Source organism: Lycium ferocissimum, chromosome 5 (assembly GCF_029784015.1).
Source record: "Lycium ferocissimum isolate CSIRO_LF1 chromosome 5, AGI_CSIRO_Lferr_CH_V1, whole genome shotgun sequence".
NCBI lineage: Eukaryota > Viridiplantae > Streptophyta > Magnoliopsida > Solanales > Solanaceae > Lycium > Lycium ferocissimum.
In genome coordinates, this window is record NC_081346.1 from 72,245,356 (window position 1) to 72,264,767 (window position 19,412).

General features: G+C 34.9%; 4 protein-coding genes across 5 annotated transcripts; 2 read left to right on the forward strand and 2 right to left on the reverse strand.

The window, feature by feature from the left end:
• Positions 1-992: 992 nt before the first annotated feature.
• Positions 993-4,360, forward strand: LOC132057343 (S-adenosylmethionine synthase 3). 2 transcript variants are annotated; one of them, XM_059449906.1, is made up of 2 exons: positions 993-1,151; positions 2,864-4,360. In XM_059449906.1, exon 2 carries the CDS (start codon positions 2,871-2,873, stop codon positions 4,041-4,043), a length of 1,173 nt encoding a protein of 390 aa, XP_059305889.1. In that variant the 5' UTR covers positions 993-1,151; positions 2,864-2,870; the 3' UTR covers positions 4,044-4,360. The 2 variants fall into 2 exon arrangements, with proteins under 2 accessions (XP_059305889.1, XP_059305890.1); XM_059449907.1 differs by having other exon boundaries at positions 1,001-1,151; positions 2,869-4,360.
• A 4,625-nt stretch (positions 4,361-8,985) lies between these two features.
• LOC132057345 (thioredoxin-like 3-3) lies at positions 8,986-11,504 on the reverse strand. The gene is made up of 3 exons (XM_059449910.1): positions 11,325-11,504; positions 11,163-11,188; positions 8,986-9,291 (listed from the first exon to the last, which is right to left on the reverse strand). The coding sequence occupies exons 1-3, from the start codon at positions 11,487-11,489 to the stop codon at positions 9,072-9,074; spliced, it is 411 nt and encodes a 136-aa protein (XP_059305893.1). The 5' UTR covers positions 11,490-11,504; the 3' UTR covers positions 8,986-9,071.
• A 206-nt stretch (positions 11,505-11,710) lies between these two features.
• On the reverse strand, positions 11,711-14,336 carry LOC132057344 (large ribosomal subunit protein bL27c). Its single transcript, XM_059449908.1, has 2 exons — positions 14,206-14,336; positions 11,711-12,407 (listed from the first exon to the last, which is right to left on the reverse strand). The coding sequence occupies exon 2, from the start codon at positions 12,379-12,381 to the stop codon at positions 11,809-11,811; it is 573 nt and encodes a 190-aa protein (XP_059305891.1). The 5' UTR covers positions 12,382-12,407; positions 14,206-14,336; the 3' UTR covers positions 11,711-11,808.
• Positions 14,337-17,069: 2,733 nt separating this feature from the next.
• On the forward strand, positions 17,070-19,209 carry LOC132057347 (pentatricopeptide repeat-containing protein At4g21065). Its single transcript, XM_059449911.1, has 2 exons — positions 17,070-18,265; positions 18,438-19,209. Exons 1-2 carry the CDS (start codon positions 17,383-17,385, stop codon positions 19,169-19,171), a joined length of 1,617 nt encoding a protein of 538 aa, XP_059305894.1. The 5' UTR covers positions 17,070-17,382; the 3' UTR covers positions 19,172-19,209.
• Positions 19,210-19,412: the final 203 nt, after the last annotated feature.

The window sequence follows — 19,412 nt, forward strand, 5'->3', positions numbered from 1 at the left end:
AATCAACCCTAGAGATTATATTTTTGGGGTAAATGTACGTCCAATGATAGGTTACACTAAAATTTAGGAGATCATCCAGACCGTTAAATAATAAAACGGTGGGTCCCACAGAAGATAATTGTGGGCCATAGGTTGGTTGGTGGTGTATGAAAGTAAGAAGAAAGAGAGAGATTGATAAAAGGCGAGTGAACTCCACGCACCTTCATCTTACCCTTCAATTTCACTTGTTATAATTCCTTGATTTTTTTTTTTTAGTACTTTTTTTTTGTAGTTTTATATAAATTTTTTTAAAATATTGAGTTAATCCAAAGTTTTTTATTGTTTTAGACTGAAATTTTATGGTAGTAAAAGAGCGATATAAATTGAGACGGATTTCACATATATAATAATGTTTTAAATTTTATGAGAATTACATTTGAAATCTTAATAATGTTTGGCCTCTCCTATTTTATATAGATAGAAGATTCGGTAAATGGACGTTCAGTGAAAGTTAGTAGATCATCAACACAATAAAAACTTAACCAAATTGGGTATTTACACCAAAGCAATACATACATTGTGTATAAATATACGTAACATCACTTAACCATGGTTTACTACTATATATATTCACTCTATTAAATTACTTAACTACATTAAGTTATATCAGTTTGGTATCTAGTGCAAGTAAATATTTATCTAGATAAATAATTTTTTAATTCTTTACAAACTTTATTTTTAATTATATGACATTTTCATAATATCTTATTTTTTACACATGTGAAATATGAAAAAAAAAAAAGAGATGTCGAAATGACTATTTTTCTATTTAAATTTTAAGAAGGCATTTCCTTGTATTTAACAATAATTAACAGTGGGCCCCACAAACAGATGGCGAAAATGTAAGATGTTAAATGGGTCCCACATAAGGTAATTGTGGGCCATACATAGGTTGGTTGGTGGTGTGTATGAAAGTAAGATAAGAAAAAAGAGAAAAAAGCGAGTGAACTCAACGCGCCTTCACCTTACCCATCAAATTCGGATATTATAAATACTGGACCATAACTCCTCCCAAAACTCGTGACCAAAACACAGATCCAAATCTCTCTTCTGTGTTTCTCTTCTGCTCTCTAATTTCTTCAATCGACAAATATTTGTTCAATTTTTCAGAGGTATGTTCGCCAAATTTTCAGTTTTTGCTTCCTTTTAGATTTTGATTTTGTTGTTGTTTTGCTCCATTAGATTCGTATTAGATCTGTTTGAAATTAGTGGCCTAAAGTTAAATTTTAATCGTATCAGATCTCACAATTTCCCATAACCTTATATACGTTATCGTCTCTCAATAAAATTAGTGGCCTAAAGTCAAATTTTAATCGGAAGCCTCAAAACCATGTCATACATGTTTTTTTTTTGTGGATTTACGGTCTAGATCTAAGCATTTCTACTTTGAATATACTGATTATGTCATGTTATACATGTTGATTCGTTTCGAAAGTGTCAAATGTCTGTATATAGTGTTTTTCTAACGACATTTTTCAATATCCAAATATTTCGTGTCTTCCTTTTTTCTCTATTAGTACTTTTGTTGCTTTTTGTTTTTGTTTTTGCTACCTTAGATTTGTATATTAGATCTGTTATGAATCATCTTCATGCATTTTTTTTTATGGATATACGGTCCAGATCTCAGCATTTCTGCTAAATCTCCTTGGTTATACATGCTAATTCGTTCTGAAGGCGTTGAATGTCTGTAAAATTAGCATTTTTCTTCGTATGCAGTGTTAGGGATGCATTTGTTGGTTTACGGTTAGATCTCCTTGTTTAGTGTGATATTATCTGTAATTGTTACGTGATATGTTAACATTGGTAAACCTAGCGGTCAGATCTCATTGCTAAACTAGTTTTTGGTGTAGGAGGAGTTACATTTGATCAAAAAGTTGATATTTGTCTGTCAATTTGGGTAGTTTAAGTGTTAATTGGGAGTGTAATGGTGTAAGCCTGTTTGATCTATGTTATTTTTTTGATAACCGAGGTGTCCGAGCTAGCTCGCGCCCATCACTAATTCCAAGGGGTATCTGCCACCTCCCACCAGGTGACAAGTACCAGGTAACTTTGTTTACCAAGGCTGGCTAGGACAGATAGAATAAATCACCTAGTGTTTTTGTCTCTGCTGGGATTTGAACCTGAGACCTCATGGTTCTTTACCCACTTGATTGACCACTAGGCTACACCTTTGGATGCTCGATCTATGTTTATTATTAAAAAGGAAAAGAGTAATCTATTATTGTTGCTTTGTCAAATCTGAAGTACTACTCAGATCTCATTTATAAACTAGTTTTACCATACAAGGAGTTGTATCTGGCACAAAAATGTCATTTTTTCGATGAATTTGGGTGGTTTAAGTGCTAACAATAACTCATCAGTGCTAGATTTAGAAAGGAAAAGCAAAATGAAAAAAGAAAGAAATAAGTTGGCTCTCATTGTTACAGTGTCTTCTAATGTTACGTGAAGTATGTAAATTTCATGCTATAAACTGGTTTTTGCAGTAAATAAGTTGCATCTTGTAATCTATGTATTATATTTTGGTAAGTATGGTTAATGCAAGTGCTAGTAGTGAATATAACTATGGAAGTGAATTATATTATCATACGAGTAAAGGCTAAATGCTGTTAGATTGATGATTTAAACTTGTATTGCTCAGATCAAGTAAAGAAATGTTCTTTGTAGTTCTTTAAGCACTTCATGGGTTTTCAAGATGATGGAATTCTGTTATGTTCTTGAGTTCTGACTACTTTTTCCAGTCTCATGTGTAGTGCAAGCAGTTTTCCCCTGATTTTCTGATAAATTGTTAAGTTAGGTTTTAACATGTTCTCTTAAATTTGGTCAGGGCAGACATGGAAACTTTCTTGTTCACCTCAGAGTCCGTCAACGAAGGCCACCCCGACAAGCTCTGTGACCAGGTCTCAGATGCCATTCTTGATGCTTGCCTAGAACAGGATCCAGAGAGCAAGGTTGCATGTGAAACCTGCACAAAGACAAACATGGTTATGGTCTTTGGAGAGATCACAACCAAGGCCACTGTTAACTATGAGAAGATAGTCCGTGACACATGCAGAGGCATCGGGTTTACCTCAGCAGATGTTGGCCTTGACGCTGACAACTGCAAGGTCCTTGTCAACATTGAGCAACAGAGCCCTGACATTGCCCAAGGTGTTCACGGTCATCTTACCAAGAAACCAGAAGAAATTGGAGCTGGTGACCAAGGTCACATGTTTGGCTATGCCACAGATGAAACCCCAGAGCTCATGCCCCTCACCCATGTTTTGGCCACCAAGCTTGGTGCCAAGCTTACTGAAGTGAGGAAGGACAAAACCTGCCCATGGCTCAGGCCCGATGGCAAGACCCAAGTTACCGTTGAGTACAAGAACGACAACGGTGCCATGGTCCCCATTAGAGTTCACACTGTTCTCATCTCAACCCAACATGATGAAACTGTCACAAACGACAAGATTGCCCAGGACTTGAAAGAGTATGTGATCAAGCCTGTGATCCCTGCCAAGTACCTTGATGAGAACACCATCTTCCACCTTAACCCATCAGGTCGCTTCGTTATCGGTGGTCCACACGGAGATGCCGGTCTCACTGGCAGGAAGATCATCATTGATACCTACGGAGGCTGGGGTGCTCACGGTGGTGGTGCTTTCTCAGGAAAGGACCCCACTAAGGTGGACAGGAGTGGTGCTTACATTGTTAGACAGGCAGCAAAGAGTGTGGTTGCCTCAGGACTTGCTCGCCGTTGTATTGTGCAGGTTTCTTACGCTATCGGTGTGGCTGAACCACTTTCCGTGTTTGTTGACACTTACAAGACAGGGACAATTCCCGACAAGGATATTTTGGTTCTGATCAAGGAGAACTTTGACTTCAGGCCTGGAATGATGTCAATCAATCTTGACTTGTTGAGAGGAGGCAACTACAGGTACCAGAAGACTGCCGCTTACGGTCACTTTGGCCGTGATGACCCCAACTTCACCTGGGAGACTGTCAAGGTCCTCAAGCCAAAAGCTTGAGTGAGGTCTTTGCATTACAATTTTTGGCCAGTCGAATTTCTTCTGGCCATTATTCTTGTTGCGGACCAATAAACAAGCTTCATCTTATCATACATTTGATATTGATATTTGTTTTCAAGGCTCCATTGGTGCTGGTAGAAGAGCGTGTTTCCGAGGATTCGCTCTGAGTCATTGAACATTTGTTATTTTTCATTTTCTTTCTTCACCCTTTTCTGCAGTACCTTATTTTTATTTTGTTGCTGTTATTAAGTAGCAGTGATTTAAGTTCCCCTTGTTTTATCCGATTATATATGAAAATTATCTCTTGAGGTGAAAAACTTCCTTTGTCTGATGAAAACATTATTGCGATCATTTTATCTAATGCAATCAGGTAATTTTGCTTTTTCTATCGAGGTACCTGTGAATTTCCCATGTGCATGGTAATTGAGAATTGTGATAAACGTACTAAAATTTGGTGGCCTCCAGTTTGACAAAAATGAACCAAGTGTATTGATAATACAAATTTATGGTCTGTCTTAGACACTGCTATCCAAGATTTGTTTCAATTGCAAAGGTATTGAAAGTTTGGTCGGTCATGCAAGCGCTCCTTCTCCACCAAACATCTCATCGTTGTCTCTGGACATTCATCAATTATCAGCAGAGGAAATGTTACAACATAGCCAAGGATCAACAGGGAGAGTCCATTGCACTTTTGTGTACCTCAACCTTGGTATACAATGACATCATTCCCGACTGTAGGCATATCATTAAGCATAGGAAATCGATTACAGAGAGTAGAAGCAACCTATAAAATGATACGTTGTGCAGAACGATCTGCTTACATAACAAAAACCCATAATCATACATAGGCAAATACTAAGTAAGTAATTTAGGCGAGATGAAGCTCTCCGTATAAACAAATTCTGGCGATAGCTAGAAACTGGCCACCAAACTCCTAACGGTTATGACGGATCACCATAGAAATCGTCAGGTTGCCCTATCACAAATCTTGATGATCGTGAGAAATTGGTCGACGAATCTTGGCAGATCGCCATAAAAATTCATCAAAGTTTTATAAGCCACAAATTTCGACGGTCAGCTACCAAAATCCTAAAAATTCTTGGTGGTCGCTATAAATGTAAAGGCTTGAGTTCGTACTTGAAATTATTTTTCTTTTTATAAATACTTAAAAAATGCAAGTCTTTATAATTTTTATAAAGACTTGAATTATATTTAATATTAACTATTAAGTTTAAAAAAAACTAGCAGTTATGAGTTCAAAAAATAGCCGTAATAAGTTCAAAAAAATAGCTGCTGCGAAATAAACTTAAAGACTTTAAAGTTATAAGTTGTAAAAACTATATGCTAATATTAAGTTATAACTAAATAAGTTATTAAAAAATATCAGCACTAAAAATTTACATTGAATTATTAAGTTTGGAGTTTATTAAAAAAAACCAAAAAAAAATCCCCCCAAATCCGTTTTATTTAATAAATTGTTATTTCCCAAGTCCATATAAGGAGATGATGTGCCCTTTAACCAATTAATGTGGGACTCTTAACACCCCACCTTACCCTAGGATGGACATCTGATGCGTGAACAATATTTAATATGGAGCCCAACATCTGAAACAATGAATCGGATGAGTCTAGCTCTGATAACATGTAAAGAAATAGATCTTGGGCCTAACACAATCCCAAAAGTTAGCTCATGAGGGGATGATTGCCCAACTCCATATATGGAGACCATGTTTCCTTTAACCTATCGATGTGGGACTCTTAACACTGGTAACACCTTTAATCGGACAAAAACAAGAAAAATTCCAAATTCACTAATACTTTCAATCGGGGCTCAAGGGTTTTTGTTAAGGTCGTCGTCAAGGCTTTCGTTCGTTTTTCAGTCAAGGTTTCTCTGTCGTTTCATTCTCTGGCCGATTCACAGTTGCCGGATTTCTTTGGTGTTTCAATGATTTTCAAAAAAAGCGACTTAACCGACCGAACTGTACCGTATCGAACCGATTTTTAGTTTTTTTTTTTTTAATAAAATCGACGATTTTTATATAAATTTATTACCGAATAATTAGGTCGATTTTTATAAAAATAAATCGAAAAGATACCGAACCGTACCGAATAAGTTTACATGTGTAAAATATATTCTAAATTTCTAATATATTAAATTTAAACATAATAAAATATTAAAATTTTCGCCTTGTGTTCGGGATGATGAAAACGACTACAAGCCGGCAACATACACCTAAAATTCCAACTCTAAAACCTATTATACTATTCTGCATCTCGAGTAGTAACTAGTTTGTAAGGTACAAGGTATTCAAATGATCTTGAATAGAAAGCTACAAACTATTAGATATTGATTTTAAATTTACCTTATTGGATACTTAATCATAGTTGAATCCATTCTTAAGTCCCATCTTGATTGATTTTTGCCCCCTCATGCAATCTAAATTATACTTTTTCCCTTTGCTTAACATTGTTTTACACTACCGTAAAATAGTGGGATCAATCTTTATTCTTGCCGTCTTTCATGTTTTCTTGATTCATCACCCTTTAAATAGTAAAAATGTCTGAGAGTTTTTGTCAAAGTCCTATAGAAGAATGCATGATATCGTGTCTTTAATTTTTACTAGTGACTATAACATGATGTTCTTTTAAGAAAAAAAAAATGAAAATTAATCGAACCGTATCGATAACGAAGAGAAACCGAAATGATGGGATGGTTTCGAAAAGTCTAATTTTGATTCTAGTATTCTACAAAATCAAATAATCAAAAAATTAGTATGGTATAAATTTTATAAAATAACCGCTCGAACCGTACCATTGACACCCCTACGACACGTGGTTGGAGAAGCAAAAGAAGAAAAAACGTGTAAATAAAGAACAAAGGAAAATTAGTGAAAAAATAATCAAAATATAAATTTATTGTAGTTCTGATATTAGTGATGATGTAGCGCTGATGTGGCAGTGACATGGCGTGCGCGTGTGAAACACTTCCACACCTGAGACTGGTGTTTTACCTTATAGGGTGATATTAGTTCCACTTTAAATAAGCATAGGGGGCTAATGGATCGTCGGATTAGTTGGAGTGTGAACTCGACATTTCGGATATAGTTCAAGATGTAATCTATGTATTTTGCCTATTAATAATACACTCATATCAGGAAAAAGAAGAAGGCTTAACACATCGATAGACCCTCGAACCTGTTCGTAAAATCCATGTAGACTCTCCAACTGAGACTTCTACCATCTGAACCCTCAAAACCACTTTTGTACGTGTGTTAGGACAAAAGAAGAAATAGAAGAAGTAAAGATGAAATGAAAAGGTAAGGAGAAGAGGGAGAAAAAAGAAATTTTGAAATTCAAAAGTAGGCCAAATTTTAATCTTAATTAGTTTAAAGTGTGCGCGCTTTGCGTGTGATTAAAGCGTGAACCTCATTTGACAACTAACACTACTAAAAAAAAATTAGACTTATTTACGAACTATGTCGCTAAATTGCTTGTAGCTAAGACTATTTTTTAATAATTCATTACTAATCTATCGTTAACTAGCATTAGAGACGAATTTTACGATTTAACTTTCCGTTTGAGGAAGGCGGCAATTATTCGGCCCAGGGTGAGAACGGAGATACAAAGCTAATTTTGGATCAATGTTACTGCAGGTGGAATGAGAGTTTATTGAGATTAGGGATAGGCGTTCGGGCCATCAGATTGGATATGAAATTTTCGGTTTGGATATTCGATTTTGGATTGTAGAAATTTCAATCCAAATAAGCTCGGATTGGATTGGATATTTTAAGTTTGGTTTCGGATTATTAGGTTTGGATATTTTGGATTTTCGGATTTGACTCTTGAGACTTAAGGCAAGCTTATTACGAACGAAATTCATGTGTTGGTTCCACAGAGGTAAATCTAAATCTTAATTGCTCATTAAAAAAAGCCTTCCAGTTCAAATTAGGATTAACAAATCCAACTCATGTCCAACATAGTAAATCCATACCAAATAAAAGCATTCTGGAAAAGTGAAAATGAACAAAATAAATCTAAGTAGTCATCCGGAAAAATAACAAAGATTATGCCGTGGGTGACACTAACGTGAGACTTTTGAGACTTGAGAAGTAAGAAAACCCTATATTATATTTGATTTAGTAGAGAATTGTATATTGGACTTAATATTTTAATGGGTAGGGCCTTAGGTACTAATCTATTGGACCTTTAGAAACTAGACTTATTAGTACTGGACACATATGATATAGGTGGGGCTAGATATACGGTATAAAATTTTTGAATTTTCGGATATCCAAAAATCTGTAGTACTAAATCCATATCCAATCCGAAATCCATAAATTTTAAAAATAAAATCCGAAGTCCAATCCATAATCCAAATATCCAAACCAAATATTTAAAAAGTTCGTGGTTTTATTTTACATATAATGATCGCTGGCTGCGATAGTGTCAAGGAATCTTGGACTAAATAGATTGCAATACAGAATCCTAATTTTTGTTCTTCCTCCAGACCGAAACGTCTGTTTGCGGATGGTGAAGTGCTACTACGCTGCCGAAATTCGACATCTTTTGGTACTGTATTCAGGATGACATCTAGAGGACCATTTGGATTATGGCCTCATTGTGATATCATTAAGTATGCAATTGTTTATACAGAAAGCTTGATCTCGCCTAAATTACTTACCTAGTATTTGCCTATGTATGATTATGTTTTTGTTTTGTGAGTCAGTTATATTGGTCTCCACAGCAACATGAGGGTGGAAATTGGCTTTTGAATTATGCATGGAAAGCTTAGGTATTATAAACCTACTTTCCTCATTTTCTAATCATTGCTAGTTGTAATGTCATCTTGGAGTACAGTATAAACCCTGTGAATTTCTCATGTGCGTGGTAATTTAGAATAGTGATAAAAGTACTAAAATTTGGTGGCCTAGAATACCAAGTCTATTGATAATAAAAATGTATGTATGGTCCGTCTTAGAAACTGCTACCCAAGATCTGTTTCAACTACAGAGGAATTGGAAGAGTCTTCTAAGAATGCAACCATAGACGGTCATGCAAGCGCTCTTCTCCTCCACCAAACATTTCATCAACCCTCTCACCATCTCGGTAGAAATGAAAAGTTGGTGTGTAGCGAATGTTCTGAGTTGTCTCCGGACATTCATCAATATCAGCGTAGACGAATGAGAGTTTTGGGAACTTTTTGCTCAGCTCCTGAAATGAAGGAAGGATCTGGTTGCAGACACGGCACCTGCAAATGCCAAAAACAACGATCGTCAGTTCTGGAAAAAGTAGTATGTCAAACACTTTAAGTAGTCTTGATCATTTGATGTCTTTCAGAGTACAAAATAAAATACTTCCCAATTCCCACCAAAATCATCAAGCATAAACTGACATCTTTAGTGTGTGTCTCAATTCCATTTACTTGTCTTCTAAAACAAAGAAGCTGCAATACTTTTGGTAGAACATTATATGCTCTACCAAAAAAGTGCATTATGGAATCAAGTAAAAACTCATGCAATGAGAACATCCGAACAGGGAATTAGCAAGAATCCCACATGACAACAACATTCCCCTTATCGCCGAACAACATCAAGAAGTAAACGATGAAAACCAGGAGGATTTAAGAAGATTTACAGCCATCGCCTCGTGCGCTAACAAATAAAAAAATTGATAGAGGAAGAACAAACTTATTTCAAGCAGGGACTTTTCAATTGAGCACTAATATAGCTGTTCTGTAACTCAACTTCTAAAACATATAAAAACGAGGAATTTAAGATCTAGAGCAATAGCCTCATGCAATAGTAAGTAATATGACACGGGAAGACGAATTTCTGCTGTTGGAACATCTGAATTAAGCATTGTAGCGGAGCTGCAACTTCAAGATCCTAACAACATTTTAAAACATTACACTCAACATCACTCTAATCTGTCGTTGACGTGGGGTTTATTCTTTTTTCTTTATTGTTTACTCCTAAGTCCTCCACTATATTATCGACTTATTCAAGGTTCATTCTCAGAGAAACAACATTTAAAAACACTACACTCTACGGGCAGCCAATTAGTCTTCAATAATATGTGGAAGGTTAGAAATTTTGTGATGTCTACAGGACAACTCATTCGAATCCTCGAGAACTTTCACTTAAAGGTAGATTGGAAAGCCTAAGTGGAACAACTTGAAGTTTCCTTTCAAAATTCCAACTTCCCGTTGTCTCTGGTTTTGCTGAACAGATTCTTATGCACAGCAGACCTTTAAACTTTCTATGCCTTATCTAATTTGTGCTCTCAACATTCATCCAATTCCCCATTATTGGAATCTTCCTACTAGATACATTCATATTCGAGTTGAATTTCACAAAAGATGCTAGAAAGAAATGTATATAAATCAAGCAAAAAAAAAAAACTACAACCTGGCACCAAAAAGCAAATATTTGAACCAGAGATGTATAACATGTTTCCATCCCTCAGTAAACCTCTGCAGTCTCATCTCCCCCCCTTCCCCCGTCATGGATTTTCATGACCCTGCTAATGCAAAAATGGGATATGCACTTGAAAGGATGTCCGAGTTCAGATATATATCATGAGCGATACAGAAATAGACCGATTAATCTGTTCCTTTAGCCATTCCTGAAGTAACTCTCACCACCTAGCACTAGGATTAGGTGAACTAGCACTAGTTTGATGAAACTGACCAAAGATATGTCTTTCAAAAAACTTTAGCTTGTAAACAAATACAATAGGACCTTTCGAAACCCATGTGAATCCCTCTTAGTACTTCTGCAACTCATACCTCATTCAGATTAGCATACTCAACTCCATAGCAAACTAGGGTAAGAGGAAAAACAAGATAAAATGGGATGGAACCACCTGGGATAACAGAAAGAATCTTGCAAACTTTTACTTCAATCTTTATGCTAGTGTAAATATGAAAGAAAATTAGGGGAAAGAACACAGAAGCAAAAGTGTAAGCACTTCCAACCAAAGAAAAATGACAAGATTAGGCTAGAATAACAACAACTATGCCTCAGTTCCAAAGAGATTAGGCTAGAAATATGGGAAAAATCCAAAGACCCATATAAGAATAAGACCAAATAAAAGAGTTATATTGAACTAGTGACTTACCAAGAAGCTCCATAATTGATTACAGCCTGCAAAACACAGTATTCCCAAATGCAGAAGTTAGCAAAAGCTTCAATTCATCGTTATCTATGAATACAAAAGCTTGTTTCTTTCCAAAAAAAAAAAAAAAAAAAAAAAAAACTTTGTAGAGAAAACTTAGCTGACCGGAGTTTTGTTCATTCTGATACTGTGAAAAATGTCCTTGAGATTTTCATCACTGGTTGCTGTCGTTAGGTTCCCCTGTTCGTTCACCGCAAGTTTTCCTTTCTCTGCTTTCTCATCCTCTTCACCCATTTTCACTTTCTTCTTGTCTGAATTATCAAAATCCATTACTACTCCCTCTACCCCAACTAGCAAAGTGTTGATAGTTTAAGTTTTTTTTAGGTATAACTCTTATAAAAATTAATGTGCAGTTGACAGAAACAACACCCAGGAAACAACAGTGCAACAATACTAAAAGACAGTTTTCTATAGTTGGTATTCATATCAAATCATCATGACAACCAGAGCAAGGACGACGAAACTGTTTACAAACAAAGACATCAATGACAGAAGCATAATGTAGAACTGTGACCTATATATGTTCCCAAGTCACTACTAGTAATAACCAAAATTACAACAGAATGTTTAAACACCGAAAAGACCAATATCAGCAAGTGGGACTGGGATTATCCTCAGAGGATTCAGCAGCAGAAGCAAGTACCAACTGAGGCTGAAGGATGACACCCTCTCTTCGTGCCTTTCTACGTTCACGCTGTAATCTGAAGGACTCTCTCTTTCGGTTTCTATAGCTGTTGGGGTTTTCAGGTTGCACCTCACGTGGATAAACACTTATCTTTTTTCTATCAGGCCCAAACTTCTCAAATTTGACTAGTCCATCAATCAAAGAAAAGATTGTGTGATCCTTGCCAAGTCCAACATTCTTTCCTGGGTGGAACTTTGTACCGCGCTGGCGAACGATTATAGAACCGGGTTTGGCGACTTGGTCACCAAAAATCTTGACACCAAGTCTCTGTCCAGGAGAATCTCGACCATTCTTAGTGCTACCTGCTCCTTTCTTGTGGGCAGACTCAATTGTCAGAGGAGATCTCAACGGGAATGAAACGGAGAACTTGGGAGCAACGGGAAGAGAAGCAAAGTCACCGCGGAGGAAAGAAGAGGATGAATTGGAAGATAAAGAGAGTCCTTTGAATGCTCCAACAAGACTCAAACTCACTGCCATTTTTACGAGTCTCTTTGGGGAAGGGACTGACGTTGCCAACATCAACAAATTTGGTCAGTTGTTAAAAATATTAGCAGAAAAACTCTCAGCTTTAGGGTGTGTTTGGTATGGAGGAATGCTTTCCAATTTTCCAATGTTTGGTTGGTAAATGTCTTGTTTTTCCCTAGAAAAATAAGTTCCTGAGAAAAATGACTTTCCTAATGGAAATAGAGAAAACAAGTTCTATAAGTGATATTCCAAGTTCACTGTCTCCTCCCACCCACTCAACACCCCCAACCCTTAACCATCCCCCCCCCCCCCAAAAAAACCCCATCGTAGTGTTTTGTTATACATAAAAATGCTCTTGGCATAATAATTTTTTGCTTACTTACCAAACACGAAAATAAGTAGGAAATCACTTGTTTTCCAAGAAAACATTTTCGTTCATACCAAACACACCCTTAGTGACATTTAGAAGTCTATACTCAGCAGACATCCAGAAAGAACATCAACACTGCCCATACTTCATATAGAGCTAAGAAGCCACAATTTACGTGCTTATTTTAATTGTATCCCATCGATATATAAAGTAACTAATCGATGCAACATACTCTACATTAGTGATGAAATGATCCCACCTTTTAAAATGCTTCAACTGTAATGCATGTGATATACATCTCGGGTCCTATTTCCAGTCATTTACTGCTTATCTCAGGAAACATTTTACGCGTTAGGCAATACTCCCTCCGTCCCAATTTACGTAATTGTGTTTGACAGGGCACGGAGTTTAAGAAAGAAAAAAAGACTTTTGAAGCTTGTGATATAAAATAAGCCATATATATATATATTATTTTATTTTTTTCCTAATAACCGTGGTGTCCAAGCCCTCCCACCAGCAATAGGTACCAGGTAATCCTGTCCACCAAGGCAAAAATAGATGGAAAGAAATCACCTAATGTTTTTGTCTTTGCTGGGAATTGAACCTGAGACCTCATGATGCTCAAGCAGCTCAACTCACTTCACTGACCACTAAGCCACACCTAGGGTGTAACGGGCTATAAATATTTGTGTGGCTATAAATCATCTTATTAAGGGTAAAATGAGAATTTTAAATTGTTACTAAATATAGATAGGTACACCTGCAACTTACCTGACATTACCCTAGATAAGAGGATATAGAGGTTGAGGATTAGGGTAGAAGGTTAGTAGTTAGTCGAGCGTTGTCTAGTTTCCCTTATCAGTATTGTTATTGTTACTCTCCTACTATCTTATCTTTGTTTCCTTTGCTTCGGTTATCGTATTATTATTTGTTACTATTGTTTTCTTCTCCATTGTCTTTTAGCATGATTTCTTCACTACTGTATTTAATTTCCATACTTGATTTTGATATGATTTGCTTGAGCCGAGCATACACACCACCCTCCCCAGACTCCACTTGTAGGATTACACTGGGTATGTTGTTGTTTTTACTAAATATAGAAATGCGTCATTCTTTTTGGGCCAACTAAAAAGGAAAGAGACACACAAATTGGGACGGAAGGAGTATAAACTTCCTAGTTCTAATAAATCAAGCCAAAGTTTGTTTAGGACTTTCATCAAACACTTCATATGCAACTTCAACTACATCCTTTTCTTCACCTTTCAATTCCCAAACAGAACTAAACTACGCATGAAAATTAAATTTTTGGAGTTTACAACACTTAGCCACATAAAAATGAAAGTTAATTAAAGTATCGATGGCAAGTAGCAATTTAGAATACAAAAATTTAGGGCCTTAATTTAAATAGACAAACCAAAAATTTAAAATAAATGAAAGAAAAAAGAGGCTATAAAGTGCAAACTAACCAGTTCACAAGTATGGTGATGTAGAAGCCAAACACACAAGATAGAGGAAACAGGCTGGTCAAGCAGCTCAACTGTGAATTATAAATAGTAGGATAGGAATAGTTTTCAAAATAATTAACTTAAATTTTAAAGTTTATTATAAATAAAAATTAATTTATTATTATATAAATATTTATGACTTATTTTGGAATAGATTTTATTTTTTTATTTTTTAACTTTGCGTTGAATCAAGTGCATTGTATATAAGGGGTGGGCACTTATAACGGTATGGTACGGTATTTTTTTTTTTTTTTTTTTACCATTAACTAATTGGTATGGTTCGGTATTTTTAAAGTTCGGTTTCGGTATTTCACGGTACGGTAATCTCGGAACTATAGTTTATTTGACTTCGACTTAATATATACTCAAATAAAGGATTATGCATTTTATATAAACTAACACCATACACAAATAGACATATTTAAAAGAAAGTTCCCCCTCGTCGTTAATCAATTACACAACGGATATTTGAATCACGATAGAGTATAAAGTTTTAAAGTCTAAACAACATTAGCCAAAATTAAGCATAATCTTTAGTATTTTTTTAAAAAAATTTCATTCAAAAATAGATAATTTGATGTATTGAAAAAATAGCAAAGACAAATTAAATAGGTATTAAAATTTGATCATTTAAAACTTTAGCTTTGATGGTACAATTTTCTATTTTTGGCATTAAATGAGATGTGATGTATTTTTTCACGAAAACTGTCTATATATTTAAAAAAATATAATATATATGGATTGTATATATGTAGTATAAACTTCGGTATGGTATACGGTATCTCGTATCTATTTTATAAATACCAAATACCATACCGAATACCAAAGAAAATTTAAAAAAATACCATACCAAATTACCAAAACCGCGGTATTAAAAACTTCGGTACGGTTTTTTGGTATAAAGTATTTTTATATAGAGAAAAAATAAACATAGAATTTGCACATTTTTAAAAAAGAGTGACCACTTAGTTTTTTTTTATTTTTTTATGACATGGGAACCTGCAGTACTTTTAAATTAATCGAGCTCGATCCGGAACACCTATCGTTTTAGCCGAAAAGAATTTTTATGAAAAGTACTTTAAAAAAACCCTGTATTTTTTAAAATAATTATTTACACACCCTTTAAGAAAATAGGTAATTTGACTAAACTATTCTTAATCAAATAGGTATTGGAATTTGGTGCTTAAAACTTAAGGACAAATCTAAAAAAATAAGACTAATTCTCTCTTAATTTGGCAAGTGAACACTCATTTTGAACAAAAAAGATAAGGCCTCGTGGACACTCTTTTTATCCGAAGGAAATATTATTTAAGGCGTAAAATAACCTTTTTGGCATCCCTAACTAATTAAGGGTTTTCAACATTATAATCACCACTGTTGCAAGTTTGATTAAGAGCATCTTTGGCGTAGCGATTTTCAGACTAAAAGAGCTTTTTTTTTAGTAGAAGCACTTTTTTTGGATGCTTGAGGTGTTTGGTCAATTAGTAAAACTGCTTTTAAATAGAAGCAGAAGCAGTTTTTCTGCAGTTGGGGAGATGCAAAAAAATTCTGCTTCTTGAAAAAAGCAGAAATTAATTTTCTTCAAGATAAAAATATCCCTACCATAAATATATATTTACATGTATATCCCTCATTAATCTATTAGGGGTGAAATCATTAAGAATCTTCGTGATGTATGACAGATTCTACTTATTTTTGTGTTGAATTGTGGAATGATTTTAAATTTAATTCAGTATATTTAAATCATCGTGTTGATAATATATCAATATTTAATTTATATTTTATTTATTTATGTATTATATTAATTAAAAAATTTGATGTGTACTTTTAGATTTTGATTAGTTAAAAGTAAAAACTTAATTAAAGAATTTCATAATAGATAGTATTTAAAATAACTTCTCTCTGTAACATAATATGGATAGTAAACATTTATTGATACTTGTCCTTTTTCTTAATTTGACTCTCAAAAGCACTTTTTGAAGAAGATTAGTCAAATATAATCTGCTTATTAGAAGCAGTCAAAAGCATTTGTCAAATGAATTAGCCAAACACAAACTGCTTCTCATCAAAAGCTTATTTTAAAAAAACACTTTAAAAAAAAAACACTTCTCAAGAAAAGTAGTTTTTAGCCGCTAGGCCAAACAAGTAAGTCTTAAATTTTGAATATGAAGCACTTTTGAGCCTTTGTCTGCTTTAATATTGACCAAAAAGAATTCAAATTGATTAGCCAAACACAAATCGTTAATCTTTAAAAGTATTTTTCCTACAAGTACTCTTGACAAAACACACCTTGTTTAGATGGTTGTTTCACATGTTTCATAATGTAGCGTGTTATATAAAAGATTGTGTTGTATTGTATTACTATATTGTCTTAATGAACACAACGTTGGATTGTATCGTATCCCCTCGTTACATAATGTCTCATGTCAGCAAATTGAAAGATAAACCTACAAGAAAAGTAGGTACGGGTTAACATTACTATAAAAAGGCAGGGTAAACGATAAAATAGAATTATTAGATATAAGCAAAGATAAAATGAGAAGAAAAAAGAGTAGACAAATCAACACGACATTCACACCATAAAACGAGTTTTCCTCATTAAATTTAAAGACACGACATTTATGTAACAACGATAAAACAAAACAAACATTGTATTTAAACGGATAATACAATGCAATAAAATACATTTAGGTAACAACCATCCAAACAAGTTGTTAAAGCAGAATTTAGCCAAAACAGGCTAACAATTCATAATGCAATAAAATACAATTAGGTAACAACCATACAAACAAGTTGTTAAAGCAGAATTTAGCCAAACAGGCTAATAGACACCATGTGTTCAACAACCATCACAAAACTTCTAAAACTATCTGTCCATCCACATCTTTTTCTTATACAAAACTGCAAAAACATAAAACATCTAATGAAATTTCATGCACATTTCATCACAAATGGACTTTCCAATAATACCCTTTTCCTAAGTGCCATTCTTTATTTTACTGCACTTTCTAAAAATGGAAATTTAGCATATGCCCACTTAATTTTTAACCAAATTAATTCACCTAATACTTTCATGTTTAATACTATGATTAGAGGCTATGCTGATTCTAACCTTAATAATCCAATCCAACTAAAGCAATGTCTTTTTATGTTAAAATGTTGCAATATGGTTTTTTACCTAATAATTATACTTACCCTTTTGTAATTAAAGCATTGTGTAGGACTAAAGATTATATTTTTGGTGAAACATTGCATTGTTCTGTTATTAAATTTGGGCATGTTATGGACCTTCATATAGCAAATTCACTTTTACATATGTATGCAAGTTTTGGGGTTTTTTCAAATGAGGTTATGAAACTGTTCGATGAAATGCCTGAAAGAGATGTAGTTTCTTGGAATGTGATCATTGATGATTTGGGTAAAAATGGTTGTTTTGATGAGGTTATGGATGCATTTAACGAGATGTGTCGATATGGGGTTGAGCCTAACTCGGTTACACTTCTTGGACTTGTCTCATCTTGCTTGAAATTTGAAGATTTTGGCTTGGGTAAGTTGATTCATTTGTATATAATAAAGAAAGGAATAGACATTAGTGAAAATCTTGGGAATGGGTTGATTGATATGTATGCTAAGTTTGGAGATACGGAGTCGGCTGGGAAGTTGTTCGATAGGATGGAGATGAAGACAGTTTTCGCGTGGACTTCAATTCTTGATGGTTTTATACAAAAGGGTGAACTAGAAAGAGCTAGTGTTGTTTTTAATCAGATGCCTAATAAAGATACTACTGCTTGGAATGTCATGCTTAATGGGTATTCTGAGGCGGGTGACATGATTTCAGCAGAGACGATCTTTCGAGCAATGCCAGAGAGAGATTTAGTCTCATGGAACACTATGATTGTTGGCTGTAGTCAGAACAAGAAGTATATGAAGTCCTTAGAGATGCTAATGGAAATGCTCGGGTTTGGATTGAAACCAGATCGGATTACATTAGTCGGGTTGTTCTCAGTGTGTGGATATGCAGGTTAGTAGTGGCATAGCTGCATAGAGTGAAGGGTGGTCAGTTGAAAACCCTTCATAAAAAAATCACTGTGTGTGTGTTTGTGTGTTGGTCTATAAGTCAATAATCACTTTTTATACATATATATTGAATCTTGAACATCCTTATAGAATTTTCTGGTTTTGCCACTGTGCAGGTGTACTACGTGTCGGTGAAGCCATTCACTCCTTCATGGAAAAACTTAACATAAAGGAGGAAGAAGTCCAGGTCGCCTTGTTGGATATGTATAGCAAGTGTGGTGATCCTGAGAAAGCTCTTAGAGTATTTCACACGATACCGAGAAAATCAGTGTTGGCTTGGACAACAATGATCGTCGGACTAGCAATGAACAGTCTTGCAAGTGAAGCTCTTATGTTCTTTCATCAAATGTGTGATGAGGGAATAAAGCCTAATGAGATAACATTTTTAGGTGTTCTATGTGCTTGTAGTCATGCAGGTTTAGTAAAAGAAGGTAAATGGTTGTTCAATGCTATGAGTAAAGTACATGGCATTACACCAAGATTTGAGCATTATGGTTGTATGGTGGATCTTCTTGGCCGGGCCGGTTTGCTTAAAGAAGCAGAGATGTTTATTCAAAATATACCTGAAAAGGCTGACGCTGGCATATGGGGTGCCTTATTGGGAGCTTGTCGAACGCACGGGGAGGTTCAAATGGGTGAAAAGATAGCCAAGATTGTGACTCAAATGGACCCATATCACTCGGGGCAGTACATTCTTCTCTCCAACATGTATGTTGCAGAAAATAGGTGGCTTGATGCTGAAAAGGTAAGGAAGAAGATGAAAACTTCAGGTATACATAAAACTCCAGGGTTCAGTTTGGTTGAGATGAAAGGTGAAATGCAACAATTCATAGTAGGCAATCATTCTTAGTAGGAAATTTGCCAATTCTGATGCATGTACTATGAAAAGACTTTTAATACTCTGGAGTTTCTTCTCCTAGCGGACTTAAACCTCATTAGAGTTTCTTCTCCTAGCGGACTTAAACCCCATTGCTTATGAACGATTTTAAGATCTTTATGTAGTTTGTTTTTCCAATGTACAAAAACAAATGGAAGTCTATTGTGTATACACAGCTTTGAGCTAACAAAATGACAGAGAAAACTTAGATTTT